The 24,176-nt window shown below is 30.3% G+C and overlaps 2 protein-coding genes across 3 annotated transcripts; one reads left to right on the top strand and one right to left on the bottom strand.

Moving 5' to 3' along the window:
- Positions 1–4,101: 4,101 nt before the first annotated feature.
- Positions 4,102–8,738, bottom strand: LOC101489224 (microtubule-associated protein 70-5). Of its 2 annotated transcripts, none has more exons than XM_027333055.2 (11): positions 8,481–8,738; positions 7,237–7,322; positions 7,098–7,163; positions 6,829–6,999; positions 6,456–6,626; positions 6,214–6,369; positions 5,963–6,121; positions 5,640–5,711; positions 4,970–5,557; positions 4,587–4,735; positions 4,102–4,507 (listed from the first exon to the last, which is right to left on the bottom strand). In XM_027333055.2, exons 1-11 carry the CDS (start codon positions 8,566–8,568, stop codon positions 4,489–4,491), a joined length of 1,725 nt encoding a protein of 574 aa, XP_027188856.1. In that variant the 5' UTR covers positions 8,569–8,738; the 3' UTR covers positions 4,102–4,488. The 2 variants fall into 2 exon arrangements, with proteins under 2 accessions (XP_027188856.1, XP_004486342.1); XM_004486285.4 differs by having other exon boundaries at positions 5,963–6,109; positions 8,481–8,737.
- A 5,723-nt stretch (positions 8,739–14,461) lies between these two features.
- LOC101488898 (CASP-like protein 2B1) lies at positions 14,462–24,176 on the top strand. Its single transcript, XM_073364361.1, has 3 exons — positions 14,462–14,490; positions 15,046–15,178; positions 23,778–24,176. Exons 1-3 carry the CDS (start codon positions 14,477–14,479, stop codon positions 24,024–24,026), a joined length of 396 nt encoding a protein of 131 aa, XP_073220462.1. The 5' UTR covers positions 14,462–14,476; the 3' UTR covers positions 24,027–24,176.

The raw sequence follows: 24,176 nt of genomic DNA, 5'->3' as shown, positions 1-24,176 counted from the left end.
TTTGAAATTGATATTATTGCAACTCGTTGATCTAAATTGATATTATTGCAACTCGATCGCAACTCGATGTGTAATATGTTTTCGAAAATACAAGTAAAAATTAATTATTTTTTATTTAATAATAAAATACTTAATTATTTTTAATTTGATATAACTTTTTATATTTTTGAGAAATATAATTTACTAGTAATTGGATAATATTAACTATTTTATAATTTCACAACCAAAATTATTCTTAAAAGAGTTTATTTTAAATTTTTTAAAATCATTTTATTAAATAAAAAAGTATTTTTTAACGAAAAACTAAAATTAATTACTTCTCACAATTTAGCGAAAATAAATAACTGCCGCCATGACAGTATAAAAAATTGTGTGTCTATTGCATTAAACTAATAAACTTGGACTCAATTTATTCTATTAAATTTCAAATAATTTATATATTAAAACTATAACTTGATGACAAAGATAGTATGAAGTACTAATGATTATGCATAATGAAAGTATGAATTTGTGATTATGGATAATGTTGGGTGAATATGGATAATGAAATTATGATTATTTTATAAATGGTTAAATATGTGATTTAATATTTTTGTCTACTTAAATATCAATTACAATCACAACTAAAAAATGCGAAAAATTCTGAGAAGGATTAAAGAATTGTTGCAAGATGGGATGACGATAAAACCAAACTATTTCTAAAAACTTGAATGAAAGAAATTTGAGTTTAATATACACATATCATGTACATTAGTATTGGTACGGGTAAAACATCGTGTAAATTGATATGCTAAAACATCATACAAATTTGTATGGATAGAACATCATGTAGCTTGAGATGTGTATAGGGATTAAAATTTCCAATTTTTTAATTATTAATTTTTTTTATTAGGGGCCCAGTTTTTAAAATTAAAATATGGCCTCCAAAATCTATTATTTGCATATTTTCGTGATGATTTATTTATATGTTTGTTTTACAAGAGGATCCGAAAATTATTAAATGGAGGACTTAAATTAATTGATTTGCTTGAGATAAAAAGGAGAAGTAGGGAGACATGAAATAACAAAGAGTGAGAGATATAGTAGATAGAGATGGAGGGAGAAAGACAAAGATGCATAGGAGACTAATAGACATATGTGTATTTTAAAAAATAAAGTATTTAAAAATTATTTTTTCAAACAAACATATTTTCTTAAAAATCAATTTTTATGTTCTTTATGGTAATTTTGTAGGTTAAAAAAAAATTATTTTTATAAAATTGTATACAATCATGTTAAAAATCAATTTTTAACACAATTATTTTTATAATAGTAAATCAAGGGAGTTAAAAAAAATCATTTTTTTAAAAACCACTAAATTATTTAAAACAAAATTCATTTTTATTTAGGTTTAATTGCAATTTTAGTCAATCTACAACTAATTTTAAAAGTCGATAGTTTTGGTCTCTCTTTATGATTTGTTAACTAAAAAATGATGATATTAAATGTTTTAAATAACTTTTAGGATGATATAGAATGGTTAATACTATGAAATTGGTCTCTTTATGATTTGTTAACTAAAAAATGATGATATTAAATGTTTTAAATAACTTTTAGGATGATATAGAATGGTTAATACTATGAAATTGGAATAAAACATGTAAAAACTTCGATTTTTTTTTCTTATTCTAACTGCACATAGCAGTTACATATGACAGTTATCATTAATAAAAACTGTCTACTAATATAATTTAACTGCCTAATAATGTAATATGTAATAATAATAATAAATAAATAAATGATAATAGTAAGTCTAAAATTCTGTATAACATGCTTCTGGACATGTGTGCTGATGTTGGTTATTCAGATGAAGCTGTTAAAATATTTAAAGATATGAAATGTTCTGGAACTTGTCGTCCAGACAGTGTTGCATACTCATCCTTGATTAACATGTACTCCTGCACTGGAAAAGTTTCTCAGGCTGAAGCGATGTTGAATGAAATGATGGGTTGTGGATTTGAGCCTAATATTTTAGTTCTGACATCTCTTGTCGGTTGCTATGGAAAAGCAAAACGAACCAATGATGCTGTGAGGATATTTGATCAGCTTTTGGATTTAGGCATTAAACCAGACAATCGCTTGTGGGATTGTCTTCTGTATGTTATGACACCAATACCAAAACAAGAACATGGTAAAATAACAGATTGCATTGAGAAGGCTAATTCAAGTGTAGTTGAATCATATCGGATGGAACATAATGCTCCGTTCCAAAAAGATACTGATATGGCTGGCTGGTTTTTGACAACGAATGAAGCAGCCAAGTCATGGCTGCAGTCTAGAGCTTCGTCTGAAAAAGATGCTGCTTTGAACTCCAGGGTTTTAGGTGTTCCAAACTATGGCTCTTTCTTATTGATAGTGTTGTTTTATGCAGCTATGCTTCATGTAGTTTTTTTTTTTCCATGTGAGGAATTTTGATATAAGTTTATTTTCGAGAAATATTGTTTTATTGTGGATCTTATACTGTGATTGCAGGCCTGATTTAGTATAATCTGTTTAGAATAATCAATTATTATCTTTTATCTTAAATTGTAGTTGATTTTACACTAAAAGTCAACTGTTAATTTGTAAACAAACAATAATTTTACTTGTTTGATTCTGTCTGATATTGGTCTTTAGATTTTTCAAAAGTGTTTGTTACAAATATGAAATATCTGATACAACTGCATAGATCAAAAGCCAGAAGATCTTGTTAGTTGTTACTCTCATGTTATAATGAAAAATAGCAATTAAAGTGTCATATTCCTTTTAAAATAATCCAATTGAAAAAAAGTCGAGTGAATCATCTTCTTTTTATTTTCTTTTTTATTCCGAAAAGCTTTGGAAACAACGATGTCGGTACTGTTATGGTTGACTTTTATGTTGAGCATGATGTTTGACCTTATTTAGTCACTTTTATTAAGTGGGGTTGACTGAAAGTTTATAGTATTATTTATTTATAATGATTGGTAAAATGAAGGAAGAAAGTGCTTCTGACTTTTGTTAAGAACAATATTTTAAAAGTTTCAAGTCACTACTACCACGCCATTTGACTTTTTTGAGGGTTTTCTGTATATTTATTAAAGTCAAAATTGGAACCAAACAAAGCTGTGTGATCAGTTGATGGTTTGCACGTTTAAAAATAAAATATATCCTCCAACATGGAATTGACTCAACCAAACCTCTCTCTATATAATGGCCAGAGTCTTTGTTCATTTGATCATGCAAAATGGGAAACTGTGTGGCTTGTTATTCTCAACCACAGAAGAAACTAACAAAATTTTTTCTAAATGAAGGAAGAGAAAATGAGGTTAATAATGCCTCGGCGCCAGTCGAAAAGATGAAAACTGCTTCTAGTAAACATCACATTGTGCTACGTAGGAAAGTGCAGCATGGAGAGGTTTATCATCTTGCACCATTCCTAAGGCAATCTGGTAAGCCTTTGGTACCTTGTATTGATGATAGAAAGGTGAAGACAAGGATTGTGAAGATTGTGGTGACTACAGAAGAGTTGAAATTACTATTAAGTGGATCAAAGAAGTTTCAAATCAAAAGTAGAGTTGCCCCTGTTTTGAAAAGTTCTGTGTTGAGAAGGTGTCCAAAATGGCTTCCTTCTTTACCAACTATTCTAGAAGAGGTGCCAAACTTTTGAATTGTGGTGGTAGTTGCAATTTAAGCTTTGCTATCATCACTTGTGCAACAAATTTTATTTGTAGTTTTTAAGTTTTCTGAAGAATGCTAGGTTGTGTATGTTCAGGAAATTGAAAAAGCTTACCTGCTTAAATTTTTTAAAATGTTACAGTAGGGGGAAGAAAAGAGAAAAGCAAAGCTTCTCAATGTACATCCTCTTTTGTTTTCTTCAGATTTAAGAATTTATGTTCATAATGTAGGAGTAGTAAATGCTTGCTGTTCATATTTTTAATTGAACAATGAGCCTATGATATTTATCAATTTTTATTGCTCAAGTGATACTACTTTGTACAATTTATCCTTTCTATTTCTCTACTATAAGATAGTATAGTATGAAGTTTCTTCTACTGATTATATTCTTCAAAGTCTTGTTAATAATCCATAATTCATTATAGGTAGACAAATATCCTTAATGCTCAATTATAAGTGAACTTACAGTCGTCACACCATTAAGATTCAGAACTATTGCAACTTGAAGTAACAATAGTTATACTATTATCTAACTTGTAATTTGATTCGTAAACTAGTTCGTTAATGCGCATAATGCAGACATGTGATTCAATTGTTTTTTGTGTTAATTATGTATAATCTCTGCTGATGCATTTGACAATCTTGGCCACTGAGTAATGCTTCTGTATGTACAAAGTGGGATCTCACACTCCTTACCCAAATGGAACTTTATTTGAACACTTCCACACTTTTATGTTTTGTATATACACAGAAAAATCACAAGATGCATTGATAAATAAATTGCCTCCAATTTTTTCTCAACATAAAGAATCTTCAATGTTCTTTCATCACCCTGCAGTAATTTTATAACAATGTTCAGGTCAACTATAGAAGTAAAAGGCGTCAATCATTCAAAAGAAAAGTCACAAAACCTTTTAGAGGAATTTGAGCTTCTGATTTTCCTCTTATCATCTGATTTTATTGATGCAAACTCCTTCTCTCTAGCAGCTGCTTCTCTTTTCATTTTCTTCCATTCTACTTCCATAGCCTTTGTCAGTGCATCAACTTTCTTTGTGAGCATCTGAAAAAATATCTCTTTAGTTCTAAGTGTGAAAAGGGAGATATGAGGCAATGTTGTTAATTGCAGCTATAGTGTAGCGGATTTTGAACTAATCGCTGTTGTTCTACAATACACTATTTAGTACAAAATGTTGTCAAATAGAGGCTATAGCAGGAATTTGAACAAACCACTGTTTTCTGACATCTGTGATTGACAACACTGATATGAGGATGAGAGCATAGTTGTTACTATTACCTTTATTTCTTCATCTTTAGTGTGTAGACTACTGTCTTTTGTTTCACAAGACTTCCTCAAATTGATGACCTCTTTTTGAAGCTTATCATATAGAAAACCTGAGACCACATCATTGCTTCCTAAATCATTACAGCTATTACTTTTAGAGTCTTCATTAACATCAACACTGCTGGTTTTAACATTTCCTGATCCTCTTTCACCATCACATTTTTTTAAGTTCATGCCTGTTTTCACCTGCATCTCATTCTCTTTTTCACCACCATCAGAAAATTTGTTTCTTGATGCCCATATACCTTTTTTCAACACATTTTCTGTAGAACCATATTTCATTTTAGTAATGCTACTTGGATTTAGGTTCCCAGCAATATTGTCTATGTTTCCTTTTATGTTTGGCTTTTTGAACAAAGCGCTTCCAATAGTAGATGCCCTTGGTTGTGATGTGGACCTGTTTCTCAGTCCATCGCTGTTCGTTACGAAACTTAAGATATTAGATTTATCAGCTTTTGGAGTTCCTGAAAATGCATTGGAACTCATTGAGAATTGCTTTAAGCCTTCTTCCAGTGTTTTTAATCTCAACTTCAGTTTATCCTGAGAAAAGAATACCAGATAATGTTATTTACTGCTAAAAGATTGATTTATAAGCTTACATGGAAGAAAACAAATAAATTACCTTCAATTGTGATTCTGCTTTTGCTGTTCTCTCTGATATAGCTAGCTTTTCTTTCAACCTTTGCATCTCTGCCTGCAGATGCATGAACATACTAGATCATTAAATTTTCTTGCCTATAATTCAACAACCACATTTTAGAATAAAAATTCCTTTAGAAATGACTTTCTCAGCTATTTAAAGTATAGTTAAGACTTAAGACTGAACATTAGTTTTCTTGATTGGACTTTGGACCTTTTAAATTTATTAAGTATATACATGTGTATGTATGTGTAATAGTTGAAGATTTATAGAAAAAAAAAAAAGATTTTCAAGGACAAATATACCTGCATAATCCTTCTCTCTTCCAGCCATTGCCTAACAGGCATGACCTTATCATTTTCATCTTTCCATTCGTTAGCCGCAACAGTTGCAATTCTATTCGCAGAAACTTTTACCCTTGCTAGTTCCCTCTCCAATGTTCTTTTTTCCTCCTGAAATTTAAGCTAAACCATGTTATGCAGATTAACCACTAGATAGAAAGACCTTAAATAAAAAAAACTAGTACAAAATGCAAGTAGTCTTGACATATGCCTACTTGCAACTCAGAAATCTGTCGCTTATAATCGCGAACGACATTCGCATTGGCTCCACTAGATAAGATGAGCTCCTCAAGTTCATGGATTGTTTGGCTAAGTTTTTCAACTTCCACAATCTTTTGCCGGTGGCTTTTCTCTAAGAGTTTGTTCTCCTCCTGTTCATGAAAGTTGTAAATTGGCTGAAACTAATTGCGGTTTGATATAGAAACTAAATGTGAAAAGGGAAACATAAAAAGTATGCCTGGCAGATCTCAATCTGTCTCTTCAAGTCAAAGTTTTCATTCTGAACTTCTTCAACTATCAAAGCTCTCTCTAGTGCACTTCTTAAAATTATTTCAGCTTCAAGCAATGCTGACTCTTTTGACTTTGTGAGTCTTTCCAAAGCTTTCTTATCTTCTTGTAGTGCTGTAATCTGTAAATAAAATGAATATTAGTTTTGTCATTATGCACAACATACATAAATAATCATTTTATTTATTTCTTTGGTATATAAGTAATCATATTATTATTTTGCGAAAACGAAAAAACTGTCATGTTTTTGGAGACTAAAAACGTACTTAAGCCTCATTATTTCATTATAAAAGCATCTTAAGTGGAAATTGCATGAGCAGTACCTCATTCCTACACATCTTAATCTCAGCTTCAAGAGGAGTGATGACACTTTCAAAAGGTAAAAAATCATCTTCCTTTTCATCTATGTGCAATCTTCTCAGAGCTGCTTCTGCAGCATATTGTGCTGCCAATGCATCTTTCTTTTCATCTGTCAGATTCTTGATTTCCAGATTCTGCATATGAAAATATTTTGAAGAACATGCATTTTAGAGTTTAGCATTGTTTAACATCCTTCCAACTTCCAAGATATATTAATACCATTCAAGTGTACCTTGTGTTTAAGATGGTCCTCACTAAGTCTTAGTCTCTCATCCAGCTTATTGATTTCCTTTCTCAGCTGGAATTGGAGAAAGATAATTTCAGCAATTATTAGTAACTATAAAATTTTATGCTTAAAAAAATAGAAATACCTCCTCTATGGCCTTATCCTTCTGAGCTTCAGTTGCCCTTAAGGCCTTGATTTCACCTTGGCAAGTCACCAGTTCATTAACCTTTTCTGCAATGGATTAAAATTTATTCATAACTGTTTTTATGAATTTTTTTGCTAGTAACATATGAGAGGATCCAAATTCATAGAAAAATATGAATTACTTAATATGAAAATCTATAAGCAATCAATAAAGCATAATTAAATCATATCAATATGAACAGTGGCAACTATTCCATGTAACTTTTGCCCCCCTTAATCTTAGTTTGATTCCCATGTATAAATTGATGCTAGTACCCACACTATCACCTATTAGTCAAGATGTGTGAAAAAAATTTAATAATAAGCTATCAATTTTCTTTTAACACATTTACCATGGTGTTAGTGTCAGACAAATATACTTTTACTATTTTAAACTCCATCTCTAATGAGTAGTCTCACTATTATTTTATATACTTTACCTTATCTTTATTTGGAGTTTTCTAACACTATCAGGTCAACTTTCAAAGGAAACAATTAACTTCTTTTTATTTACCTTATAAAAGGTAAATTTAAGAAAAGAGTTAACATACCCTATAAAAAAATAGCATACTTCTCCCAGTTTCCTTACCAGTGAACCAAAGTCTACCCCTCAAGCAATTGACATTAATATGAGACTACAAATAAGAATGAAACAAGCAAAATTTTTGAGGTTTAGTTGTTTTCATATAAATCCATTTATACTACTTCACTTGAAAGCTTAAGTTTTGAAAACCTTGCCCCTTAACACAACTAAGTCCATCTAATTTGTCATTGAGTTGTATTATTTTGACACACAAATTTATATCAAATTTTGACACTAACTTAGAATGTTTAACACAGTTCAAATATGAAGTTAGTTACATTCAGTAGATGGTTAATAAACACAAGAAGGTGTCAAACTCATTGACAATCTATTGAACACAATTAACTAGAATTTTCAATTCTATATTCTAACATAAACACGATATGGATTGTTAATTAATGGATGTATGTATATTTGAACACCTAAAAATTATGGTTCTTACATTCATAATCATGGTTAATTGTGATAAGTGGATGGTTCATGAGTGGTGACACCTTGTTATACTCATTAACCATCGACTAAATGTAACTAACCAGATACTTGAACTGCGTTAGTGTTAACTATCCAAATTGATAGCAAAATTTGATGTAAAAGTTTTGTGCAAAAATATCATTTCTCTTTACCTGTGAGTTGGTTTTGCAAATGATCAATCTCCAACACAACAGCACCTGGTTGGACAAGTGGAAGCTCTTCACTGGCAACCATTTTCATCTTTCTGAGGCTGGAAAATGTTCAAACAGATATGCTAGCTTGAGTTCTAACAACAAATGAAGTATGTTCACTGCTATATATAGTATTTTTTCCTTTGGTTTCCTGTTTTGGTAAGTGCAGTGATGAGGCTAAGTACAAAACATACCAACAACAAATGATGGCTTTCACAACTCATAATAAGGCAATATATATAAATATATAATATAATAATAATAATGAAAGAGAGGTTTATGGAAGAAAATAAGAAAGTCCATTCATATAAGGAATTGACCTTAAAGATAGGGATGACATTCCCCAGCAGTGAAGCAAACTTAACATATATCAAATGCATAACATGACAGCTAAGCCGGCTACTAATACTTTAGCTGTTAAATTCAAACTTTCACATAACATTAACTGCTACTTTCTATTTTTACTTTACTTCATAGTTTTTTACTCCTCTATGATAAGGCTTAAGGCTTCTTGCATAATTATAAACCAAAATGATACCATAACCAAACATTTTCTCACCAATATAGTTTTAAGTTATGTGATCCGTTAATACCATAATATCTTGTTTGTAGTACATTATGCTCACATAAAACCAAGGGTCCCTTTGAAATAACTTATTCACAATTTATCCACAATTTATCCAATTATAGCATAAACAACTGCGTAAATATTTGGACGAGCTTATGAAAATAGCTTATTGCATATACATAAGTTATTTTTAGCTTAATTCAATAAACTCTCAAGGATAGCTTATTAAGAAGTTAAAATATATTGTGAATCACGTTAAGTACATGATTAATGAATGAATATACAAGGTGTTGCAACCTATTAACCATCCAATTCCACTGAATATAATTATCCATGATTTTGAACTTCATTAACGACAATTTTAAGATGTTCAAATATAAATAACATCCATTAAACATTCAAATTATGTTTAAAAATACATGATTTTCAAGTGTTCAAATATACATAATATCTATCGACAATAATTTGTGTTCAAATATACACCTTTATCAACCCTTTTTCTTGGTGATGATATTGTGGTGTTCATTAGACGTGTCCAAACCATCTAAGATCAAACTGTCATCTATTCTTAAATAAGATTTCCATTTTCTATCATATAAGGTTAGTTTCAAGTGCATTGCATAATAATAACAAAATAGTGCATTAGTTGGTGACAGTTTTATCTTTCATTCTTTGTTTTTCTGCTGACACATTTTGCTTCATTCTCAAATCAAATCTCTACTATTTGTATTTAAGAGTCTCAAATATAAAGTATTCTAACTAATAAGACAAATCAGATGAAGTAGGCATAATCAGAAGATCTTATCAAACTATATGACATTTATTGACTTGATGAGAAATACTTTTATCAAATTTAACTATCTTAATTAACTTGTCATATTCTATCATTATCAATGGAAGGATAACATTTAGGACTATTGAATTGCTTAAGCGCTAAAAATGTTATGAGATCACTTCTCTTTTATTTTTTTCTTTGTGAAAGTCATTTAGAAAAGACTACTCATATGTGACTCCAATTAGAAAGTGACCAACTAAAGTGGCTTCAAAGAACAAATGATATTTGGATTAATATTCAGAACACTTGTCATCTTTGCTTAAAAGTATAATAATTCAAAATAGTAAAAAGATTATAAAAAAAATACGGTTTATGCACTCCAAGCCAAAATATCAGATTTTTTTAATCTTGTTTTACTTTATTTGGATAGTTGCAACAATTAGAAGGCTTTACCAACAACAAATTATTTAGCCACATACAAAACCCTGAAAATAAAATACCATAAAAATAGTCAAAAGTGTTATTGATGAATTATATTTGAATTTATCTGTTACTTACAATTGTTTGATGGTGATAGGATGAAACATGGATATAATGCTAAGCTTCTATTTCATATATTTTATGTTGGTTTGAATTTAAAACATGTATGTATGGTTCAAAAGTATATATATATACATGTTGTTGGTGTAAGCCTATAGAGTCTTCTGCTACGTGTTGTTAATACTCATTCAAAGTTTCAAACAAAAACTGATTTAGTTGAAGCCTATACGCATAAGGGTAGTTGTAGAAAGTGATGTTTTTTTATTTCTTTGTATCTATTAATTCTAATGATAAAGCCCTCAATTGCCCTTTAGTTGTCATCCTTAAGGTAAAAATATGAAAAATGATGTGAGTACATACACATAGATATTTGAAAAAGAAATAGAGAAAGTAAATGTGGACACAAAGAATGTAGAAAAAGTAAATTAAATAATGTATAATTTTAAAATGAATATAGTTTTGTGTGTGCAAAAATAATTTGTCAAAATTCTTGTGATCATACAATAATTATTCAGTTGTGATATATCAGAAATGTAATAGGAAAAGAGAAATAGAAAGCAAATAAAGTATTAAATGAATATTGAAAAGTTATATATATTCAAATATAAGAGCTAAAAAAATCATTGTATTGTTTATGTATTATTTTGATAAAAAAATTGCTAATATTCTTCTATAAAAAACCAAACAAACCCCTTAAGTGAATAATCAAATGTTTAATATCTGACTCTTGTATAAGAAGAAAATTCAGTTGAAGGAAAAAATTTGTCATATATATCCAATATATTCTCTGGTAGAGATTAATCATTGTGATAAATACATTTTTATATTCGATTATTCAAGTCTACGAATTTAAAGAAGTATACTAGTATAATATACTTATTGACTGGATATGCAAGTTTGTTGTTGCTTAGTAAATGTTTTGATAGTATTTACTTAGAAAATGTTAAAAGTAAATATCACTTTTACACGACAACTTCTTTTACACTCTCTACACTTTCCATTTTTCTAATTTTGTCTGCATATAATTTGCACCAATGAAAAAAATGGTCCATCTTGGACCAATCTCATTGTATCCATAGATATGTTATTAAAAAATTTAAACGGTCAAGATGTATTTTGTACCTCACAATATTATAGTATATCATACACGCTCAATCTATTTTTCTTCTTCTTCTTTTTCCAAACTTTCTCTCAGGTCTTTTCCATTTTTCTGCATATTCTGTCATCTTTTTTTCGTGATTTTTTTTGGAGAGGATAATCAAGAATCAATACTTAATAAAGTTTATAAATTTATTAAATTTGATTTAATTTTAATTTTCAAGGGTGTCCATCATTTTGATAATTTTTTATTGGATCAATAATTCGCAAGAAAATGGATATATTAATATTGTTTGGATTGGGAAGAAGTTTAGTAACAAAAAACAAAACAAAATCAGAAAGAAAAAAAACAACACGTATACATGCTTGTGTATATGTACGACAATTGTAAGTATTAAAAACCAAAACTTCAAAAATAGACATTTTTTTCCTCTGATTTTCAGCTTTGAAATCGTTGATGTGGAAGATTTAGTGAGAGGAGAAATTATCAAAATTGTTGGGTTAGATATAGTGTATATGATCCATGATAAGATACAGTAGATAATTAAATCTAACGGTTTAAAAAAATAGTCTATCATAAACCAATACATTCATTGGTTCAGGCTAAATTGACACTCTAATTTTATATCTATAGAAACAAAATTGATCCTCTAATTTATATCTATAGAAACAAGCTTGGGTTAAAATCAGATGAATACCCACATTACATATTTAATTATCATGCCTTATTTTTGAATGGCATGTATGAATAGTAAATAAGGCAAAGGAATAAAAATCTTAAAGTTCCAAAACACATTTTGTTAGATTACTGTTCCTTGCAAGTGATAGAAGAGAAATGACAAGCCAGCACTGTTTGATTGACAAGAGAAACAGGGAAAAGAGTCCAAATACTGATGGCATCCACCAATTTTTCAATCTCTGCAAATGTGTAAAGAAAGTGGAGATAAATTTATTGACTACTTTCTAAATTCATTTTGTCAAAAAAAAAAAAACATATTATCAATTTTTTTTTTGTTATTATATTAGTTGTGCGATGATTTAGTGAGATTGAAAGACTCACCTTAAAAAATAAATTTTTTATACTTAGAGTTTTAAATGAAATAATCAAATTTGAATAATTGTATGTCTATTTTTTCTAACCCGCATCCGACTACTCAAACCTGTAGATATCTACATTTGTGAAACTATGTGACATCTAACCCACTATAATCCATCAATTTATTAAATTGGTTCGTTTATGTGGCTCAAGTTCGATAGAGTCAATTGATTTGGCTGAGACTTACATATTAGAGTCTAGTCTAGTAAGTTCAAACACAAATAATATATTTGATAGGATTGTTAGATCAATCCAACCAATTCGATTAAATCGACTCGGATAATCTAAGAAAGCGATTTGGGTCGGGTGATTAAATCTTCTTTGTTTTTCGATATTTTAAAAAACAAATTGAAACCAAATTGAATATCTAATAAAATTAGTTTCAATCCAAGTAAATCCATGTGACTTTTAGGTGGATGTTCGCAATTACTTTAGGATGTTTTTTTTTTTTAAATAAAGGAATTTTAAGATGAATTTTATAACTTTATTATTTTTATTTATAATTTGGCATTTATTAGAAATGGTTCAACCATGTACACAGTCACATAGTATAGTACAAAGCTTAAAACACGGTATGAGATATACACGGAGCTCCATCTACAACTAGATCAACATAACATAATTTCCAAGCTCATCAAATACACCAAAATTGGTATCTCATACACAAAAAGCAATGATTAAGTCTATAAGGAAACATAATTTACTATTTAACTCATAATAATTCAATGTTGTAATTAGCAGTCTATACATTAAACCTAATTTAGGATTTTTTGCATGGTTCGAGTTTTGGTTTTACCAAATCCAACTCATGTCTAACTTTATTTTAAAACACAAATTTAAGGCAAAAATCGACAATAATATAGATGATTAATGCATTTTCACTTCATCTTGTTCAACTTTTGGCGAAAGAAACATCGAAGTTTCATCATTATGTTAACCCTCTCTTGGAGCTGATATGAAGTTATTTGAGTAATGTTTGAGATATTTTTATCCAACATATTTTAAGAGAAGAGGATTATTGTGCAGATATTCTAGCTAAGAGTTGATCATAATAGAACTTTTGTGTTAGTGTATCAAGAAGTGCATTGTCTCTCTTCGGGGCTAATAGTTGATGTATTAGACGTATCGTTTATTAAAATATAGTTTATTATTATTATTTGAGGGTTTGTTTGATTTACTTTTCAAATTTTTATTTTTAATTTTTGAAAATAGAAAACTTGTTTGAGAGACAACCTTCTTGAAACTGTTTTTAAAAACTATTTTTAATTTGACAGTTTTAAAATCTAAAAAACCAAAACAATTTATAAATGTTTTGCTTTTTTACTATTGAAAAGATGGCAGAAAAAAAACCTAAGAAGTGCAGTTTTCATCAATGGCAAGTTTGTAATTATAATCACTTTTATTTCTTTGTCTCTCTCTTCCGTAACACAATCGTGACCCCACCGCACTTATAATGTGTGTAATGCTTTGTTTTGTTTTTTTTATCTTTATATTTTTATATTTTTTATGAGTTTATTCTATTTTTGCCAAGAAAATATTTCTTATAAACATTATACCTGTTATTTAACAAACTGTTGTGTTTTTTGTTTCTTTTAATATTTTTTAAAAGTATCCTTTTAACTATTTATTTTGAATAATTTAATTTTGAATAATAACCGGTGTACACCATTCATTTTCTTACACTTATTCAACACATTCTTTTTACTTTATCTATCTTTTTTTATCAAACATTAAAGTGTTGGATAGGAGGATTAGGATAATTGAGTTGGTTTTGAGGTGTGTCATCCTTTGTTTAGGTCTTCTTGCAGTTTTTCTTGCGGTCACTGATTCACGAGTCAAAGTTTTTTTTTACTATTGAGAAGAAAGTTAAATTCACTTACATGAAGGCTTTAGTGTAAGATTTTTTCTCTCAATTTTTTTTTTTTTTTTTTTTTTTTTTTCTTTTTATACTTAAGCATAATGTTACCAGTAAAGACTTTAAGTTTTATTATGCTTTGATTAAAATTAATTTTATAAAGTGATATTTGTGTTTTATATTTAGGTAAAAGTTAGTTGATTAAGAAATTTTGATATAAAAATTTAATTTGAATTCAAAATTTACAAATTCTACCTTCCCATAAGAATCGATTCTATTCGATAAGAGTTAAATATATCAAAATTAATTTTACAAATCATAATTGATTTTGAATTTTCCAAAAACTGAACCAAACATGCACATAATTATGTTGAAACGTGAGACTTTCTAATCAATACTTCTTTTTATGTTACATAGACCAATGTTTTAAATGATGGTCACATCGCAATCCTTAATATTAGTAAATTGTGGTCAAATGTGATTTTATGCTACCTCAATTGTGGTAGTAGAAACATAAAAAACCTTGATGTAGTAGACATTATGGCAGTGATGTTTTTCCTAATTTTGATGGTTAATTTATAATAAACTTTACAGGTTTTTGGTAGTTGCAAATGGGTTAGCTACTGGCTATTCCTTAATTCAAGGGTTACGTTGTGTAGTGAGTATGATTGATGGAAGTGTACTCTTCAGCAAGCCTTTAGCTTGGGCCATTTTCTCTGGTGATCAGGTACATTTTTTAATTTTTTGCATATTTTCTCATTTTATTGCTTTTTATTGATGTTTATGACAGCTATTAAACTAATTAGGCATAACCATCATAGAATTATTGATTCATTTGATTGACTTTCAATACAAACATTTGAATTTATTTCTTGTAGCATATTTTCTAGCATGTATAGTTTGTGTTGTCAAGAAATGTAACTGGTACTGGGACCATTTATTCTCTATAACCCTACTTAATTGATATTTTGATATTGGGACATAATCATTCACCATATATAAGGCATAGTATTTGTACTTGTATCATGATTGGGGGGTGTCACAATTTGCAGCTGCTTATTAAGTTTGTTGTTGCTTGCTGGCACTGAGTGACCACAGCAATTATTAGAAAATGGGTACGGTAGTTATGATCTTACCCAACAACTTAAAAATACATTTATTGAAGAAACACTTCTTTAATAGATAAATTTTAGCTACTAACATAACATACTCTATATCGTTCCAATTTTATCAGATGTACTGAATAGACACTAACATCACATCACATACTAAAGGGCATCCACCATAAAGCTCTCATATTTGGGTGTTTAAGTAAGTCTCATGTGTACACATCACTTGTTTAAAAAATATTTAATGACAATGCTTAATATGCCCCCAATCTCTCCAACAAAGTCGGTCCAATGATAAGGCAACTCAACATGCGTTTTAGGTTTTTCTAAAAAATAAAAAAATTTATTTAATAAAAAAATCTCAAATATTTTTTTTATTTAAAAAAAATCTTTACATTTTAATATTTTTAAAACTAAAACCGATAAAATCTTATATAAATTAAATAAATTATTTTGTTTTTGTTGCAAATTATTTAAAACTTTTCTTAGTACAACTAAATTGGTTAACGAAGGTAACAGGATGAGAGAAATACTAATTATAAATTGAAAAATCATGAGACGAAAAGTGAGCACATTGCTCGTATGAAAAATCTTAGTTATAAATTAAGAAATCACGAGACAAATGGTGAATATATTACTAACTTGAGTTATTAGAGTGGTACAATGTATATATAAAAAAATTTACACGTGTTCTTGATATTGTCGTAGAACCGTTGAAATGTTTTATTTTATTTTTTGAAAAATATAGAGAAAATAGATTTAAAAATGTTATTAATTCTGCTAAAGAAAATTTCTATAGTTATTAAATAAATGTACAATTGCATATGCGGTCCCTTAACTTAATTTCAGTTAACGTTTTAGTCCTTTATTTTTTTTTCCGAGTTGGTCCTTTATTTTAATTTTAAATGACAATTTGATATTTTATGTTTTAAAATGTCAATAATGTTGTCATTTTTAATACAAAATTTCAAAAAAATCATCAAAATTTTCAAACAAAACCCATAAAATTCATTATGATCTTCAATAAAATGCAAATTTAATCAAATTCATAATTTAAATCTTTAAATAAACTCATATTTTCATTCTTTATTTGATATTGTTGGAGATGAAAATATAAGTTTATTTGAATATTTGAGTTATGCATTTGATGAAATTTGCATTATATTGAAGATGATTATTAATTTTATGGGTTTTGTTCGAAAATTTTGATGATTTTTTTGAATTTTTGTAAAAAAAAAAAAAGATAACATTGTCGACATTTTAAAATATAAAATATCAAATTGTCACTTAAAATTAAAATAAATGACTAAATCGGAAAAAAAAAAAAAAAAGATAAATGACTAAAACGTTAACTGAAATTAAGTTAAGGGACCGCGGGTGTAATTTAGCCTTGAATAAAATATTAATGATTTATTTATTAAATTTTGAAAAGGTCCCGTCTAATAATTTCGCTTTAGGCCTCATAACTTGTTGGGTCCGTCATGCTCTCCAAACTAGCTCCTCAAAATTTCATCCAATGAATCTCACTAATAACTTTATATCATTATATTTCAACAATACTCATTTATTTTAATACAATTTATTGAGTAGAGCTAAAAAAAATTGACGAAAGAGTGCCTATACAAGCACAAAACACTTGTCTCTATAAGCACTCATTTTTCACAATGAAGGCACTTATCTAGCATGGTGCTTATTATGGGAAGCACTCTCATTATGGATATCCTAACAATTAAACATTTGTCTATAAAAAAAATTAAGAAATGAATCTGACCCTAAATTTTTTTAATTGTTAGAATGTGCAATCATATCAGCACTATGAGTGATACATTAATATAGTAACTGTTATTTTTGAGTTTCGAAAAACTTTTAAAAATTAATTTATGCCACCGAAAATAGTATTGGATTGAGTCGCGGACTAGGCCGCTCTCTTTAAAACGTTTTGCGGCATTGCCCAAATTGTGCAAGACCGACTATCAATCACGAAGTCCCCAAGATAAAACAGCCCAGATACACTGTATCGGAGTTCAACTGCACATTAGAAAACCGTTCTAGAATTACACCCTCAATATGACGGTCAGATGGTTGATACTCATAATATGGTACTACGACCACTCGAAAGAAAGAGAAGAAGTGAGAAAGAAAGGGGGATAAGAGAAAAAAAGCCTCATATTCAGTGAGCTTTTCCTGTGCTTTTCCAATTGAGGAGAGCCCTCTATTTATAGAGGAAATCTGCAACTGGATCAGAGAAAATCATGCGATCCATCAGAACGTGCGCTCCAAACTATTTGACTACAGAAATGTGCGCTCCAAACTTTCCAAGGATTTTGACCAGTCAAAAACAGATGTGTGGGTCCAAATATTAGGGTTTGACCGGGCACACTGATGCACGAATTTAGGAAGGAAGATTAGATCAGATGTTGAATCTAGATTCAGTGGAGGGCAAATACGTAATTAACGTATCAATAAGAGATAAAAACGCAAGCATTAGTTTAATATAAAATAAATAAATAAATAATTTATTAATTTTTCATATATTAAAAAATAATACACCACTTAGTCCAAGACCGAGTCGAGTCGGGCCAGACAAACGGCGACGACAGCGCGCATGTGTGATGGTCAATTTTGCATGCGTTTTTCCTCCTTTACAAAATTGGGGTACCCCTTCGGGCACACTCCAAGTTCCATACCACCACCTTATAAACACTACTAGTGTGTGACTTCCTTATTTTTCAATTCACAACAACACTAGCTCTCATTAATATTATCATTATTTTCAATAATCTTCCATTAATATCATCGTCCTTTCCAACAATCTACCACTTGAATTTAAAAAGAAGGTTTTTAAAATAGCGTCAAACGCTTCTATAAGATTGTGCATAAACAAATGTGTCTCTTGATTTGAACCTTTGCATATCAAGTAAGATTCATATTCAACAAGAGTGACTCGTAGTCTTGAACTTTATCTCTGACATCAAACCCACATATAACCTTTTCATTGGTTTATTCTCAAAAGCATGTGCATTTATGGCCATGCACGTGTATCCCAATATAGTGAACGCTCTAGAAATTATGCCTTGAAATTCCATAGGAAGCGGCCTCATTTCCACATTCACATAGGTGAGCATATCAAGAGTACTCATGTAGCTAGGTACTCCGCTCCACATAGAGTATAGATCTCAGTAAGAGTTTCTATTATCTCATCATTTTATTGTTTCAGGAATCATGCTTCTCTCATATATATTATAACATGTTCATCTCTTATCACTATGACTTGTTATTACCCATTGAACCTAATTCTTTGGATCTCCAGTTTTTTAGGTTGGGTTACCATCATAAGTAACTCATTGATCTAAAGGCAATAGTCCCATCCTATTGGACGTACTTAGGACTTTCTCTCTAGCTAATCCTTTCGTCAAAAGATCTACTAAATTTTCATCATTACGTACATGATCCACTATAACATGTACGTAATTATCTAACTGTGTTGTGCTTACAATGTATTTGTTGTCTCTTACCGTTGTAACACAATTGGCAAAGATTTTTCCTATAAAGGGATCTCAGCTAGCAAGCATCTCAACCAGCTTGCTTCTTCACTAGCAGTAGTTGGTGTTATCATTTCAGACTCCATAGTGGACTAAGTCAGTGTCATCTATTTCTTTGATTTCCAAGATACAGCACCACCGACTATACTTAAAATATAGCCACTGGTTACTTTGGAATCATCTGATAAAGTATTCCAATCAACATCATTGTATCCTTCAAAAACTGTAGGAAATCTTTGATAATGTAATCTGAGACTCATGGTCCTTTTTAGGTATCTCATGACTCATTTCATAGCATGCCAATGCTCCATACTAGGTCTACTAGTAAACCTGCACAACAATCCCATGACATAGACAATATTGGGTCTAGTACAATCAGTGGCATACTTGAGGCTTCCAATGATGCTCGCATATTCAGTTTGTCTAACACCTTCACCAGTGTTCTTGAAAAGTTTCATACTTGGATCATATGGTATGCAAGCAGGTTTATAGTCAAAATAATTATATTTCTTTAGGATCTTTTCAACATAGTGAGATTGACCCAAATAAATTTCTTCTTTTGACCTAATAATCTTGATTATAAGGATTACACTCGTTTCTCCGTGCTCTTTCATATCAAATTTGTTACTCAACAATGATTTCACATTATTTATAGCATGAATGTTTGAACCAAATATAAGTAAGTTGTCTACATAGAGACATATGATAGTGCAAATGTCATTTTCAGATTTATAATAAATACACTTGTTACTTTCATTCACTTTAAACTCATTTGACATAATCAAGTTATCAAATTTTTCATGCCATTGCTTAGGAGCTTGTTTAAGACCATAGAGAAACGTATCTAACTTACATACCTTGTCTTCTGTTCCATGAATTACAAAACCTTCAGGTTGTTCTATATAATTTCTTCTTCCAGGTCACCATTTCAAAAGGTTATTTTAACATCTATCTGGTGTATCACCAGATTATGAATAGCCGCAAGTGATATGAGCACCCTAATGGATGTCATTCTAGTGACTGGTGAAAAAGTGTCGAAGAAATCTATATTTTCTCTTTGTCTAAAACCTTTGGCTACAAGGCATGCCATATATTTATCAACAATTTCATCGGGTTTTAGTTTCTTTTTCAAGATCCATTTACAACTTATTGGTTTGCAATCATGAGGCAAGTCTACTAACTTTCAGGTCTTGTTAGACTCTAGAGAATTCATTTCATCGTTTATAGCTTCTTGCCATAAATCTGCATCCAATAATGACATAGCTTCTTCTAGATTTGCAGGATCCTCTTCTGAATTATTTGGGTCCATAATCTTTAGCAATTCTTACTCTCTTACTCATTCGAGCTTTTGTTTCGCCTTGTTTGTTGCTTTTAGTGCTTCTTGTCACATGAACGTGATTAGGTTCGTTGTCCCCACTATTTCTCAATTTGAAAGGGAATTTATTTCCATAGAAGTCAACATCATTTGACTCTATGACCTCTTTCGCATTTAGGTCATAAAACCTATACGCTTTACTATTTATTGCATAACTAATGAATACACATTGATAAGCTCTACTAGCGAGTTTATTTCGCTTGGGATCAGAGATTCTGACATAAGCCAAACAACCCTATGTTTGAAGATAAGACAAGTTGAGTTGTCTTTTCTTCATTATCTCATAAGGAGATATTTTGTTTTTAGATTTAGGAACTTTATTCAAAACATAGTAAATAGTCAAAATAATTTCCCCCCACCAGTGAGATGCAGCACCAAAATTAATTATAATACCAACAAGTAGTTCAATAGAGTTTTATTCTTTCTTTCATCTTTACCATTCATTTTAGGTGAATGTGGTGCGGTAATTTCATGTATAATTCCTTGTGTTTTATAAAACTCATTAAATAAACTGGAATCATACTTTATTCCTCTATCACTACGAAACATCTTAATCTTTTTACAAAATTGATTTTCAATTTCAGTTACAAAGATCTTAAACATGTCAAGCGCTTCACTTTTATTTTTCATTAGATATACAAAAGTATAGTCAGAGCAATCGTCAATAAAAGTGATGAAATAATGATTTCCGTTTCTGATTAATGTCCCATCAAGTTCACATATATCAGAGTGTATCGAGTCTAAAGGTTTAGATTCTTTAACTATTGATTTATTTGTACTTTTAGTTATTTTAGCTTGACTGCAAAAATCAAATTTTTCAAAATTTTCTTTAAAGATAACTTTGGAATTAAGTCTAAGTTATTTAAGTTTGAAATCACACATTTGTTCATATGACAGGGTCTAGTATGTAAAATATTAAAATCACACAACATGTAAGCAGAAGGAAACATTTTATTGATTTCAACATTCAATTTAAATATGCCATCAATGGCGTACCATTTCCCAACAAAAATACCATTTTTAGAAATTGTGTACAAATCTACACCTATAGACTGAGTAAACTTTGTCTTATTGAGAAGACACCCAAAAACTAGATTTTTCCTTATTTATAGAGTGTGTATGACATCCTTCAAAAATAAGGTCTTTTCATAAGTAAATATTAGTTCCACATCTACAAAACCAACAATGTTAATGGTGTGGGAATCTCCCAACAACAATTTCTTATCTTCAACAGCAGTGTATGTTTTAAAAATAACACGATCATAACAGACATGGTGTCAGGCGTTAGTGTCTATCCACCATCCATATGATCCACCAACAAGGTTGATCTTAGTTATCATAGCAATGAATTGATCTTCTGTCAAGATAGCCTGTTGAGTATGGTTTGGCTTGTTCCTACACTTGCGTGCCATATGACCCTCTTTCCCACAACGAAAACAGAGAAAGGGTGGGAGATGGTCATTTCTAGGAGGTGATTGTTGCCTTATAATTGGGACCTTAAGAGGGTTCTCATTCTTGTTGTTGTTCTTTAAAGTGCGATTTTGATTCTTAAGTTGTTTGACATTTGGCTTTAGAAATGCTCCGATGAATTTCTTTTTCTTGTTATTTGCGACAAGAAGAACTTCATCTTTTTGGTCTTGCTTAAGGGATTCCTCCTCAATTCTAAGGCGAGTTATCAGACTTTTTAGAGAGAATTCTTTTGTATTATGCCTGAGAGAATTTTTAAAATATTTCCAAGCAGGGGGAAGTTTGTCAATAATATCAGCAATTTAAAACTGTTCATTTAGAGACATACTTTCAAAGATGATCTCATGAGCAATTTTCTGGATTTCATGAGACTCGACTTCCATTGATATGTCATCTGTCATCTGATATTGAGGTGGCGGCTAACAACATACTTTTTGGCTCCAACTTACTCGGTATCTTATTTCTTCATCAGAGTATCTCAAACCTATTTAGTAGTATTGTTGTCGAAACTGTAGTAATCATACATATCATCAGCAAGTCCATTAATAATATAATTCTTACATAAGTAACCATTATGTTCCCATTGGGTTAATTCAACATATTTCTCGTCCTTTTTTGTTTGTTCAGCTGTTTCTGGAACAACAAGAATGTCATCCTTCAGAACGTTGGCAACATTTTTCGTGGTTAGAAAAAATAACATCTTTTGTTGTCATCGTTTGAAGTGACTTCCGTCAAACCGAAACGATTTGTTGTAGTCAGAAGCAGAAGAACATATCCCAATAATTTTTTCAGTAGACATGGTAGTATGAAACATCTTAAAATTATTATTATTATTGAGTTTCAAAAAACTTTTAAAAATCAATTTATGTCACCGAAAATATTACTAGGTTGAGTTGCGGACTAGATCGCTTTCTTTAAAATGTTTCGCAGCATTGCTCAAATTGTGTGTCGTAGTCCCCAAGATAAAACAACTCAGATACACTGTATCAGACCGTAAAAAACCGTTCTAGACTTACACCCACAATATGACAGTCAGATGGTTGTCACTTGTAATATGGTACTACGACCACTCGAAAGAAAGAGAAGAAGTGAGAAAGAAAGAGAGAGAGGAGAGAAAAGTCTCAGATTCGGAGAGCTTTTAGTGTGTTTTTCCAACTAATAAGAGCTCTCTATTTATAGAGAAAATCTGCAATTGGATAAGAGAAAATCATGCGATTCATCAGAACGTGTGCTCCAAGTTCTTGACCACAGAAACGTGCGTTCCAAACTATTTGACCACAGAAACATGCGCTCCAAACTTTCCTAGGGTTTTGACTGGGCACCTATGCGTGGGTCCAAATATTAAGGTTTGATCGGGCACACTTATGCACGAATTCAAGAAGGAAGACTAGATCAGATGTTGAATGTAAACTCAACGGAAGGCAAATACGTAATTAACGTATCAATAAGAGATAAAAACGCAAACATTCGTTTAATATAAAATAAATAAATAATTTTTAATTTTTCATATACTAAAATATAATACACCACTTAGCCCAAGTCCAAGCCCGAACCAAACGACGGTGCGCGTGTTGTGGTCAATTTTACATGCATTCTTTCTCCTTTACAAAATTGGGGTATCCCTTGGGGCACACCCCAAGTTCCATACCACCACCTTATAAACACTACTAGTGTGTGATATCTTTCCTATATGAGACTTCCTTATTTTTCAATTTACAACAATACTAACTCTCATTAATGTCATCATTATTTCCAACAATCTTCCATTAATATTATTGTCATTTCCAATAGCTAGTAACACGAAGATATAAGTTTTGTTTTGTATGTATGCAGGTAATGGCATATATAACAGTGTCTGCAGTGGCAGCTGCAGCACAATCTGCTGTGTTTGCAAAGCTAGGCCAGCCAGAGTTACAATGGATAAAGATATGCGACATGTATGGAAAATTCTGCAACCAAGTTGGGGAAGGTTTAGCTAGTGCTATTGTGGTTAGCCTTAGTATGGTGTTACTTTCATGTATTTCTGCTTTCAGTCTTTTCCGTTTGTATGGTGGTAGCAAAATTAAAAATGCATATTGGTAGGTTAGAATGAGTTATGTATATGTAGTAGTAGTAATAGTGTAAGTGAATGATGAGTGTGATATGAATATGACTATGAGAATGCAGTTACTGTAATGATCTAATAAAATGCTTGTTCATTGATGTCAGTAAAGTTGAAAGCTCTTTGATATA

Source organism: Cicer arietinum, chromosome 1 (genome assembly GCF_000331145.2).
Source record: "Cicer arietinum cultivar CDC Frontier isolate Library 1 chromosome 1, Cicar.CDCFrontier_v2.0, whole genome shotgun sequence".
NCBI classification, from domain to species: Eukaryota; Viridiplantae; Streptophyta; class Magnoliopsida; order Fabales; family Fabaceae; genus Cicer; species Cicer arietinum.
This window is presented reverse-complemented; position numbering and strand designations above follow the sequence as displayed.